Source organism: Rhea pennata, chromosome 6 (assembly GCF_028389875.1).
Source record: "Rhea pennata isolate bPtePen1 chromosome 6, bPtePen1.pri, whole genome shotgun sequence".
In the NCBI taxonomy this organism is placed as follows: domain Eukaryota; kingdom Metazoa; phylum Chordata; class Aves; order Rheiformes; family Rheidae; genus Rhea; species Rhea pennata.
Genome location: NC_084668.1, coordinates 42,805,642 through 42,818,223, shown reverse-complemented (window position 1 = coordinate 42,818,223; position 12,582 = coordinate 42,805,642). Strand labels below are relative to the sequence as shown.

Sequence of the window (12,582 nt, the reverse complement as noted above, 5' to 3'; positions counted from 1 at the left end):
AGCATGATCCAGCAGTGTGCCCTTGTGGCCAAGAAGGCCAATGGTATCCTGGGGTGCTTTCAGAAGAGTGTTGCCAGCAGGTTGAGGAAGGTGATCCTCCCCCTCTACCCCGCTACAGATGAGGTAACAGCTGGAGTACTGTTTCCAGTTCTGGGCTCCGTAGTACAGGAGAGATATGGAACTACTGGAGTCCACCGAAGGGCCATGAAGATGTTTAAGGGACTAAGCATCTCTCATATGAGGAAAAGCTGAGAGAGCTGGGCCTCTTCAGCTTAGAGCGGAGAGGACTGAGGGGGGATATTATTAACGTATAATTATCTGAAGAGAGGGTGTACAGAAAGCAGAGCCAAACTCTTTTCATTAGTGCCCAGCAATAGGATGAGAGGGAACGGGCGCAAACTGAAGCACAGGAAGTTTTGTTTGGACATAAGGAAAAACTTCTTTACTGTGAGAATAACAGAACACTGGCACAGGTTGCCCAGAGAGGTTGTGGAGTGTCCTTCCTTGGAGATATTCAAGTCATCTGGACCCAATCCTGTGCAACCTGCTTTAGGTGACCCTGCTTAAGCAGGTAGTTGGACTGTATGATCTCCAGAGATTACTTCCAATGTCAGCTATTCTGTGATTTTGTATGGGAGACTTTAACCATCCTGACATTGGCTGGAGGGACTACACAGCAAGGCACAAACAGGCCAGGAGGCTCCTGCAATGCATTTAATGATAACTTCTTGTCACAAATGGTGGAGGAGCCTATGAGGAAGGGTGTCCTGCTGGATCTTGTCGTTACCAACAGAGAGGGACTGGTTAGAGATGTGAAGGTTGGGGGCAGCCTTGGCTGCAGTGACTGTGAGATGGTGGAGTTCAGGATCCTGCAGGAAAGAAGTAAGACAATGAGTAGGATTACAGCCCTGGACTTCAGGAGAGCAGACTTTGGGCTCTTCAGAGACCTACTTGGAGGAATCTCATGGGTTAAGGCCCTAGAAAGAAGGGGGGTCCAGGAAAGCTGGCTAGTATTCAAACATCACTTCCTCCAGGCTCAAGAGCAGTGCATCCGTATGAGTGAGAAGTGCAGCAGAGGGGGCAGGAGACCTGCATGGGTGAGCAAGGAGCTCTTGGCCAAATTCAGACAGAAGAAGAAAATACACAGAATGTGGAAGAGGGGACAGGCTACTTGGGAGGATTGTAGGAGTGCAGTCAGAGTATGTAGAGATGCGGCGAGGAAGGCTAAGGCCCAGCTGGAACTGAGTCTTGCAAGGGAAGTAGGAACAACAGGAAGGGCTGCTTCAAATACATCAGCATGAAGAGGAGGACTTGGGAAAATGTGGGCCCACTACTAAATGGGGCGGGGGCCCTGGTGACAAGGGATACAGAGAACGCAGAATTACTGAATGCCTTCTTTGCTTCAATCTTCACTGCTGAGGGCAACCCTCATGAATCGCATAGCCTGGAGGCAAGGGAGAAAGTCTGGAGAAGGGAAGACTCTCCTTTGGTTGAGGAGGATAGGATTAGAGATCTTCTGGGCAAGCTTGACATCCACAACTCCATGGGCCCGGATGGGATGCACCCACAGGTAGTGAGGCAGCTGGCACATGTTGCCAGGCCGCTGTCCATCATCTTTGACAGCTCCTGGAGAACTGGAGAGGTGCCTGAGGACTGTAAGAAAGCCAATGTCACTGCAGTCTTCCAAAAGGGCCAGGAGGAGGACCCAGGCAACTCTAGGCCGGTCAGCCTCACCTCCCTCCCTGGAAAGGTGATGGAACAGCTCCTTCTGGATGTCATCTCCAGACATATGGAGGAAAAGAAGGTGATCAGGAGTAGCCAGCATGGATTCACCAAGGGGAAATCCTGCTTAACCAATCTGATAGCCTTCTGTGATGGAGTGACTGGCTGGGTAGATGAGGGGAGAGCAGTGGACGTTGTGTACTTTGACTTCAGCAAGGCTTTTGACACCGTCTCCCATAACCTCCCCCTAGAAAAGCTCAGGAAGTGTGGGTTAGACGAGTGGACAGCGAGGTGGATTGAGAACTGTCTGAAAGGCAGAGCTCAGAGGGTCGTCATCAGTGGTGTGGAGTTCAGTTGGAGGCCTGTGGCTAGTGGTGTCCCCCAGGGCTCAGTACTGGGTCCCATCCTGTTCAACTTCTTTATCAGGGACCTGGATGAAGGGACAGAGTGCCCCTTGGCAAATTTGCTGATGATACCGAGCTGGGAGGAGTGGCTGGTATACCAGAGGGCTGTGCTGCCATTCAGAGAGACCTGGACAGGCTGGAGACTTGGGTGGAGAGGAACCTCCTGAGGTTCAACAAGGGCAAGTGGAAGGTCCTGCACCTAGGGAAAAATAACCCTAGGCAGCAGTACAAGCTGGGGGCTGGCCTTGTGAAGAGCAGCTCTGCAGAGAAAGACCTGGGAGTGTTGGTGGACGACAAGTTGACCATGAACCAGCAGTGTGCCCTTGGGGCCAAGAAGTCCAATGGAATTCTGGGGTGCCTTAGGAAGTGTTGCCAGCAGGTGGAGGGAGGTGATCCTGCCCCACTACTCAGCCCTGCTGAGGCCTCATCTGGAGTCCTGTGTCCAGTTCTGGGCTACCCAGTACAAGAGAGACATGGAGCTCCTGGAGAGAGCCCAGCGTAGGGCTGCAAAGATGATCAGAGGTCTGGAGCAGCTCTCCTACAAGGAACGACTGCGAGAGCTGGGCCTGTTTAGCCTGGGGAAGAGAAGACTGAGGGGGGATCTTATCACTGTGGATAAGTACCTGAAGGGAGGGTGTCAAGGGGATGGGGCCGAACTCTTTTCAGTTGTCCCATGTGACAGGACAAGAGGCAATGGGCAGAAATTGAAGCACAGGAAGTTCGGCCTGAACGTGAGGGGGAATTCCTCCACCGTGAGAGTGACAGAGCACTGGCACAGGTTGCCCAGAGAGGTTGTGGAGTCTCCTTCTCTGGAGATCTTCAAGGCCCACCTGGATGCAACCTGTCTAACGTGCTCTAGGTGACCCTGCTTGAGCAGGGAGTTTGGACTAGATGATCTCCAGAGGTCCCTTCCAACCTTACTGATTCTATGATTCTATGAAATATATTTATGTGTTTTCCATTATCCTATAGTAGACAATATGCAGATTTAGTAGACTGTATCAGTTCCTTTAAACTTACTGTACTATTCAGTAGTTTTAAATGGGGATCACTTACCAGTGATATAACTGTTCAGACAATACACAGAAACACATTAGGAAAGTGAAATACATTAGACTGTGATGAAATGGATATTTGCGTTTCTTTGGCTCAATTTAGGCATGTAAGAGCACAGCTGACTCAGCTTTTTTTCTGGTGCCATTCTTTGGAGATTTCAGAGTGTGGGAACACTGAAATGGAAGAAACTTGTGTTAGAAGAAAAGTCTTTTCTGTGTGTAGCATTATGTGCAAGAAGTACTTACTAGGAGATTATTTATCTAGGCAAGGTCTATAAATGAGATCCAAAAATACTGAGTGCTTTTTACCTGCAAGAATTATTTGTGGAAATACAAAAGCAGAAAATTGGAAATCATGTCTTGCAATCCTACGCAATTAGATTGTCAAGGCAAGGATGTTGTTTATTCTTTCTCTCTACCATTACAGAAAATGATCTAAACTGAGCTTGAAAGGTATGGGTTCAGTTGATTACTGTACTGGACCAGTCAGTGTAACTTAGTGAGAAAATTACTGTCTGGAAAGGAGAAGGTAAACTGCTTCCATCTGATTTAAACAGGAGATGGGGTCAAGCCTAATGAGATTGTAACTATGGAGGGATTACAAAATGAGCAATAATCCTAGAATCATAGTTTTTAAAAAAAGAGGGGAAAAAAAGCAGTGTAGAGAGTATCATCTTTGAGTAGCATCCTTTTTTTTTTTTTTTTTTTTTTTTTTTTTCTGATTTTGTGTAATGAGTAGCTTCAAATATTTTAAGGTCCCCTTGTAACTTTGAAAGAATTGAGTGAGCTGGTAAGTCATTTTTTATCTAGGCAATCTAGATTAGAGAATTTCACAGTATTAAGAAAGGAAATTAAAAAAATTAGGAAATTCTAAATGCTTTTGTAGTATCTCTTTTGAATTGTGAATGCTCAGATTTTTTAAGAATTAAATGTTGACCAGCTATTAAAATTGTTTATAAGCTTATAGAAATGTATTTCTAATGATTGAATTTGTCATGTGATGCATTTTGTTAGTCTATATTCAAGTATAATGCTGGTAAGATTTCAAATATAGCGGTAAGGCAAATATAACTTTTCTTACTAAGTTGTCAGTGAAGCCAAATTACATGTTTCTTTCATTTAATAGAAGGAGAAGCAGAAAATATGACTCCTGGAAAACTTGCAGCATCTGAAAATGGCAAAGTACCTAACGATCTTCTACCTCAGGTTATCCAAAGGTTTGTTCTATGATTCTTTGCTCTGTGTGAATCAAATTCTGACACATCTGAAGTAAGGAAACAGTCCATTTGAAAATGACAAAGTTGGAGCAGTATGTTTTGGCTCGTGATATCAAAAAATAAATACTATCCCATGTATGGTTTACTTTATTCACTTTGATTTCCGTTTATAAAGAAAACATTGAAATTATTAAATATTTCTGGCTTACTTTTTTGATTTACAAAGTGCTTTGATGCAATATTATTAAAATGAAAAATATGCACGGAGACTGAAATAATGAGGAACACTGCCTTATATACGTGCGTTTCTTAAGTGTACTGTTATGGTTAAGATAAACTTGCCTTTCAAGTCCAGGTTTACTTTTTCTTTGTCCAACATAGGCTTGTGTAATTGAATCAGGAACATCACTTAGGAAAATTAGGTTTTTTCTTTTACATTGCAGTGTGTTATTGTTAATTTTAAACTTCTTGTGAATGTTAAATAATTGTACTGAATCCAGGTTATTTTTTAGTAAGGCAAATCAAAAGGTTGTTTTACAAGGAATCGTAATCTTCATCTATGACACATAGAAAAGCAAGTATTGTTATATTAGATTATATACTGGGATGTGTTTTTAGTGTTGTTTTTATGCATTAGCCTGGTTGCTCAGTTTATATATCTACTCCACTGAGGGACATGTGAGACTTCATTTTACAGTATGTGTGCAGAGGTCTCTTCATTTATTGCAGACGAATTCCGCGTCCTGGCAGTGCAAGACCAGCACCACCACGAATAAAACATCAGGAAAGCACAGAGGCCTTACTTCCAGAAAGGTAAGGACAGATGTGAGAGACACAGAGCAGATAATTTTAGCTCTTATGCCATGGTATTTTCAAATCTTCTGTGTGGTACCTGCTGCTGAATAGTACTAGGATAGGTTATCCCATGCTCATTGATTCAAATGGGAAAATTCAAGCCTACTTTAGTGGTTTTATTGTTTCTGAAAATATGGTACGTTATCTAAAAGTTAGTTAGTTGTGACTTCTGGGAGTTCAAAAATATAATTTACCTTTCCTGCTATTGTGAGCTCTAAAACAGAAAAGCATAGAATGATGATGAAAACTACTGCTAGAAAAGATTTGTAAAACATCCGGTGCATATTATATGCTCCAGAAAAGCTGAAACAGCCATTTGAAAATCCTGCCAAAATGGTTTAAGGGTGATTTCTGGTAAGTGCCAAGTGCTAAAATGGAAGGAAAATATATATCTTCCTGTGAGAGCAGGATGGCTGTTCTCAGAGCTGGGCTGTGTCTAGAAATGACAATTCGGTGTGCTCTCGGTGGATGTTGCTTTTTTGCAGCAGGAGAGAAGGAACTGCTGTCTCTTCTGTTTTGGGTAGGTGGACAGATCTTAAATAGGGTTTCATGTTCACTTGTGTCTTTCAGGAATAGTAGCGGTAAAACGGTCTCTAATTTGATCACAGACCACCAAAATTCTGATGACGATGATGACCAGTTTGTGGTGGAGGCAGCACTACTGCTGCCAGAAGTGCCGGAGATGGAAACGGTCTGTTAATGTTGCAAGTTGTAGCACCTTTTTGCATAGTTTGTTGTCTATTACTTATCTGTTTAACTAGTTTCTATTTGAATATTTTTGAGAACTTGTATATTAAAGCAATGCCAACCTTTTGCAACTAAAGCTCTCTTCATGTGTGTGTAGGAGCCAGAAGTCGAGCTGGTTGAGGATGAAAAGCATGGTATGTTTTCTTTGTTTGTTTGTTTTAATATAAAAAAACTTCTAGAAGTTTAAACCAAGTGTCAAGCATTGAAAAAGTGCTGAATAAAGTAGCAAAATATAACCTTAGGGCAGGAACTTCCAACATTTGCAACAAGAAAATAGAAATTACTTAGGAAATTACTTATCTGAGCAGCAGGATTTACGACTGATGTTGAATACACTTGTTTTAATGTCAGTAGGATTTAAAATGCTGCTTAAAACCACTAAATTATTTTTTCCTACTGTGTGAGGTACAGCTTGTCAGCTCTTTTAAGATGTGAGATGAGGTTGGCTGATCAAGGCAAGTTGTAGAAGAGCTTCCAGAAAAACTGATGGAACTATTCTTAACAATGTTGATGCTTACTTGTGACCTCAGATGTCTGATTAAGAATCTTCAGTCTGTTATGATCACACTGGATGTGATTTAGGCAGACGTATTTCTCAGATAGGTCCCTGCAGCCAAAAGTTTCAAGCAAAGGAAGAGAGTAGAAAGTTCAGATGATCCCAACGTTTATCAGGTGCAGTTTTTGAATTCTTCTGAAAGAGGAGTGCAGAGGAAAAGCCCTTGTGTTACTACAGCTCCCAAGTCTATCTCAATAGCAAAAGCCATTCAGTAAACTATAGTGTTTGGTACAATTTAATTCATAGGAGATAGGAGAAAATAGATCATATAATAAGTACCTTGTATCTTGGTGATGTAAGTGCGTAATGGAATGCGGTTAATGTTCCTCTAAAAACTGAAAGAAAATTAAGCAGTTGGATTTTGATTGTATTGTCTGAATGTTTAGAACAGTATTATAGTGCAGACTGTTTTTTACCAGGTGGACTTGTAAAAAGAATCTTAGAAACAAAGAAAGATTATGAGGCATCTCAAAAATCATCAAAGACTGCAGAGAAGGTAAGATGCAAATGGCCTTCCAAGAACTGTGAATATTAAAATATTTTAATAGTGGTCTTTTTTCTCACTTTAATTGTTTTTTCCATTTTTGATCAAACTCCCCTCTTTAATACATTATGCTTTTTTTTTCCTTTCTGTTTGTCTCTTAGATAGTGTTAAATTTTTCTGTGTTTTCTCTTTCACTGTTTGTGTTGAGTGTTTTTTGTTTGTTTGTTTGTTTGATATTATTGTGTGTGGAGGGGGTTCCTATTGTGGTTTTAAAAAATATTTCAGAGTGATTTTCAGGAAGTTTTCTTTAGCCTACCTGTTTGTTTTCTAAAACAAAGTCTGAGTTTGTCCAGATGGGCAAACTGTACATTTGTACTTTATTTTAATCTTTGTCTCCTGCGCATTTGAAAGGTAGTATCCTACTGTCCAACAAATGTTATTGTTGTCTAACCGTATGGGAACTCAAGTTTAGGTAACCATATAAAGTGCAGTAGAGATCTTCATATTACCATGTTGCCTTTTACCTGAATGATCTTTTTCTTGGAAAGGAAAAGGTGTTCAGACAACTTCTAGAGGGTCTGCGAACGATAAGAAAAGCAGGTCTGTAGTCGATAGCTTTACATCTATGCCTCCAGGACAAACATCTGGTGATCACAAAGTAAAAGCAATCTCAATGTCATCTTATCACAGCTGGAGAGCCTTTACTATTTCAGTCTTGCAAGCTTTTGTTATAAGTAACAGCAAAAGGCAGAACATTTTAGATCAACTTTTTTTTTTTTTTTTTTCCCCAGATCCATTGACCATTTGAAAAGTTTCTAAATCACTGAGCTAGTTTTACATGTTGGTGAAGAGGCTCTGAGGAAAGTAGTACAGAGTAGTACAGAGCAACGTAAACAAGTACATAAAGTTTTGGGAAGGCATATGCTTTTCACAAACTCTTAAATCTTCACACCCAATCTCTCTCTTTTTTTTTTTTTAATTTTAGTTCAGCGTTGCATATTTTACTGACTACACTTTTTCAGTAGTGATCTATAGTTTTACATACAGCAGATTTTTTTTTTTAGTTGCTGAAACTCAGACCTCAAGAGTCAAGCTTCTCACAAAGTCCTGGGCATCAAGCTTTTTTTATATAGCTATCTGAAATCATTAGCTGATTTTGAAACTTTGACCACTTGACTGCCTCTTTTTGCATTACTAGATACAATTATTTAGCAATGAGTGATGATAATATGAGGTTATGAGCAAAGCTCAGTGAGAGAAAAGAAGTCCCTGAGGGACTAAAATAATGGTAGGCAGTCTTAGTAGACAGTTTTAAAAAACTGATTTTATCTAAGGCTTGCATGGCTTTATAATTGCCTGTAGCAATCTGCGGCAAAAGTGACACAATGTTAACTTTTAGGATTGGAATTTTGGAAGGGTAAAATCAACAATCTCTTGCCTTAAACAGAGACACTCCCATATGCTTTGCTGTCTAGTGGTAAAGGGTTATGGTGTCACAGAGACCAGCCTTTTCATTCCTTCCCTAACAAGTTGAGAAAATCAGGAAGGCAGATCTGGCCCTTGAGGGAGTAGCTTCCTATCTGAAGTTTGGAACTGTCTGAGATCCAGGCCCGCTTGACTTGAAAAGAATTCCTTTCACATATTGCAAGCACAGATATTGAAGAAGAAAATGAACACCTCTTAAAATAGGAAAATACCATTAGTTTTCCTGTTGTAGTACATTATGAATAGACACAGTTTGATGCAACTTGCTGGATTACACAGTTATAAATGCACAGCTTGAGTTATCTGTTTACTGATTATTGAAACATTATTGCCTCTTTGTAATGAACAAGTCTGATGTGAAATTTTGCCTACTTGAGTAAGTTCTGTCTTTTATATAACTGTTTGGAGAATTGAAGGATTAAAAAGTGATACTACTCTATTTATGCAGTAGTTCTAGAGTACATTGATGGAGTGTATGTTGAGCTAGCACTTGAGAGAGCAAGAGATACAGCTGTTCCTGTTTTTATAACTAGATGGTGCTGTTTAGTCGTCAGTCTTCAGACTGAATTTTGGGATGTCATTTTTAGTTCATTTAATAATTTCTTCTGCTAGTACCTAATTGTACTTTACTATACTGTTCCATATTGTGTCCTGTCAACTTAAGTGTTGGACACAGAAAGGAACAATGGGCAAGTTTTATAAAAGCTCATAGACTTCATGCTCAGGAAACTTCCTTTGGTCTTGTTCTAAACTTTCTGTTTTTTTTTTTTTTTTTTTTTGTTTCGTTTTATTTTTTCTTTTTTGTTTTTTTTTTCCTGAATAAGTGTAAACTAACTAAAACTATTCCCTTTTAATCCCTCAGATATTTCAAATGTCCATGGACAATTGTGTTCTTTACAATCATTCTTTAGTCCCATTGCACATTTTCAATCTCTAAAATGTCCATTCAGTCCTCATTTGTCTTTTTGTTGCATCTTTTGAAGCACTGAGCTATGTTAGCAGCACTGATAATAGACAGCTAATTCTGGAAAAAAACATGCTGACTTCCTAGTCAATCACATGAGAACTTGCATACAACTCTATGCTGCTGGAGTATCATCTGATCTCAAATCCAATCACCTGGCTGCTACTGCACTAGGTTTCTTTTCTGCTACTGCTTTTCAAAGTATATTGAAGAACTCATTGGATCCAGACAGGAGAATCATAGTTTTCTTGAGTGCAGAGGAAAAAACAGTGGAAAAGATGATTTAAAATGGTTGGAGTTGGTGACAGGAACTTGACAGATGTAGGTCAGAAAACACAAGCTGGAGAGGTTATTGAATTTCGGGAATTTTTTTTAAAGGATAAAGACACTGTGATGCAGAAGGCAGTAAAAGCAGAAAATACATTTACAATGTGGTATTGTCTCTGGAAATATTTCAGGGACCCAATATGCTTAGGGTAGCAGATGGATGTCTGGCATACTCTCATGGCCCTAGGGTCGTGAGCATATCTCATGTCTGAGGGATGTTACAAAGATAATGAGTAAGAGAATGGCCAGATTCATTTTTGGGAGACTGCAGACCAAAAGTTTTGGGAAGAATAGTTATGATACTGGTCTGTGAAATCTCTTTGGAGAGCGGTAGCAAAAATAATTACAAAGAAAAGAAGTTCTCAAGTGGTTTATTTCTGCCAAGTGCTCTATACAGAGAAATGGCACCATGTCCTGTTATGTTGATGAGACTGTGAGAATGGGTCGGTGAACTCTGGCCAGTGTGTTATATTCTGATAGCCATAGGTTTTAGGCCAGGTCTAGCTCTGCAGTCTGTTGGGAAGCAGTATCAGACTGAGTTATGACCATTTCTCAGTCTTTTTTACTTATTTATTTAATTTGTTTTTCATCAAACTCTCCAGAAGAAGTATCTTCTACCTCAGTATGCAACAGTGTTCCAAAATGTATTATTCATTGGTGAATAAAATATAGTTGTACTTCTATGTTTTGGAATAAGATAATTTGGGGAATTATATCTGATGAAATAAAGGTTATCCTGGTGCCTATGGGTAAGAATAAATATCTTGCTTGTTTTTGTTAAACTATTCTATTTATAACTATTAAACATAGTTATAAAAGAAATGAAATATGAAACTTATTTGTTAGTCATTAAAGCTTTGTTCATCTGCCAGTTAGGATATAACTTGGGAAAATGAAGAGAAAAAGGTATCTTTGTAGTTTGAGTGCTAGATCTTCTGGCTTTATCGAGTTGAATATTCAGTAGCAAACTGATGAATTAATTTACCTGATTTATTGTGAATGAGTAAACTAGAAATCAGGTAAGTTGATAAATTAATATCTAATCAAAACATAACACTGCTGAAATCTTGAGGATATTTCACACCTTTACTTTTAACTGCTGATTGCAGAGAAGCTTTTGTTTGTGTTATGGATGTACATCTGAAGCTCTTTTTGTGCTGAGTTTCCAAAACAGGCTTTTACTTTTAAAAAGTTTTTGTAAAGAAAAAGAAGAGAAAAGGAAGGGAGAGAAAATTGGGGCTTTCATCATGTAGATTTTGCATGTGTAGAAACTTAAAATAATATACACAATTTTCAGGTCAAACAAAGGGGTCATTCTGGAAATACACAAGATCTTTGCTGTCTTGATTAGCTGAATTCAGCCTAACAAATTCCTAAAAAGACTTCCGAATTGTATTTGTTTAAAATCTGACCTCCTTATGTTAAACAGAGGAGGAAACAGATGTTACATTTTGTATTCCACTTCATTTATTGATATGTGGAAAATGTAGGCAGGTTATTAAATAGTTTAAGCAAGGGGGATCTCAGAATTACCATCCTTGCACTACCAAATACAATTCACAGGCTTTAAAAAATAAGTAGCTTAGAGGTTTGCTCTAGGACAAATGATATTAAATAGCTTAGCACTTGGATAATACTAACTTTAATTACAAATATTATAAATAAAGTTGGTACTTCTGAGTCCAGAACAAATATACTCATTGCTGATTCTGTTTATTTAAAGTTCTTCAGGTCATAGATTTTACATTAATTCATCAGCTGAACAACACTGAGTGTCCCCTGCTCATTAGTGCAATTAGTAATATGTAATAAGCAGGGTCACCTAGAGCACGTTAAACAGGATCGCATCCAGGCGGGCCTTGAAGATCTCCAGAGAAGGAGACTCCACAGCCTCTCTGGGCAACCTGTTCCAGTGCTCTGTCACTCTCACAGGAAACAAGGTGTTTCTGCCTTAAATTCAGGCAGAACTTCTTGTGTCTCAGTTTGTGTCTGTTGCCTCATGTCCTGTTGCTTGCCACCACTGAAAGGAGTCTGGTCCCATCCTCTTGACACCCTCCCTTAAGGTATTTGTAGACATTGATAAGATCCCCTTTCAGTCTTCTCTTCCCCAGGCTAAACAGGCCCAGCTCTTGTACACCTTCCTCATAGGAGAGATGCTCCTGTCCCCTAACCATCTTTGTAGCCCTACTCTGGACTCTCTAGTAGCTCCATGTCTCTCTTGTACTAGGCAGCCCAGAACTGGACACAGTACTCCAGATGAGGCCTCACCAGAGCTGACTAGAGGGGCAGGATCACTCCCTCGACCTGTTGCCAACACTATTCCTAATGCACTCCAGGATACCGTTGGTCTTCTTGGCCCCAAGGGCACATTGCTGCCTCATGGTCAACTTGTTGTCCACCAGGAATCCCAGGTCCTTCTCTGCAGATTCCCTGCCAATTTATATGTCATAAGAAATGCTTACAATGAGATTTAATAGGAATTACATGCAGAAAAACTTTTTTTCCTTGTGTGACAATGCTGTTTATGATGATGTGATGATAGCACAGTGCTTTAAATAAAGCTGCCATGACTAATTTTTGGTGCTAGAATGGTGAATACAATTCCTCTAAAATATGGACAATACCCTATCCAACAGTTGCCAGTAACCTTTTTTTCAGGCATCATGGAGTTTCAGTTGGATGAACATATGCTTGAATGTCCTTGCTGCATATTCGTCACTGCCAGCAGCTTTCACAAACATCCTGTCATCACCATGCAGTTGTGTT

At 39.9% G+C, this 12,582-nt stretch overlaps 1 protein-coding gene across 2 annotated transcripts in view; it reads left to right on the top strand.

Moving 5' to 3' along the window:
• The window catches only part of TRAF3IP1 (TRAF3 interacting protein 1), a 52,644-nt gene that overhangs the window by 26,618 nt on the left and 13,444 nt on the right, over positions 1 to 12,582 (top strand). Inside the window, exons 9-14 of one of the 2 annotated variants that reach the window (XM_062578446.1) lie at positions 4,308 to 4,398; positions 5,128 to 5,211; positions 5,824 to 5,944; positions 6,098 to 6,134; positions 6,976 to 7,052; positions 12,044 to 12,121. In XM_062578446.1, coding sequence (XP_062434430.1) covers positions 4,308 to 4,398; positions 5,128 to 5,211; positions 5,824 to 5,944; positions 6,098 to 6,134; positions 6,976 to 7,052; positions 12,044 to 12,076 — 443 coding nt within the window. In that variant the 3' untranslated portion in view covers positions 12,077 to 12,121. Of the gene's footprint in view, positions 1 to 4,307; positions 4,399 to 5,127; positions 5,212 to 5,823; positions 5,945 to 6,097; positions 6,135 to 6,975; positions 7,053 to 12,043; positions 12,122 to 12,582 lie in introns of those variants that run through there. The other variant, XM_062578447.1, reaches the window with a different exon arrangement.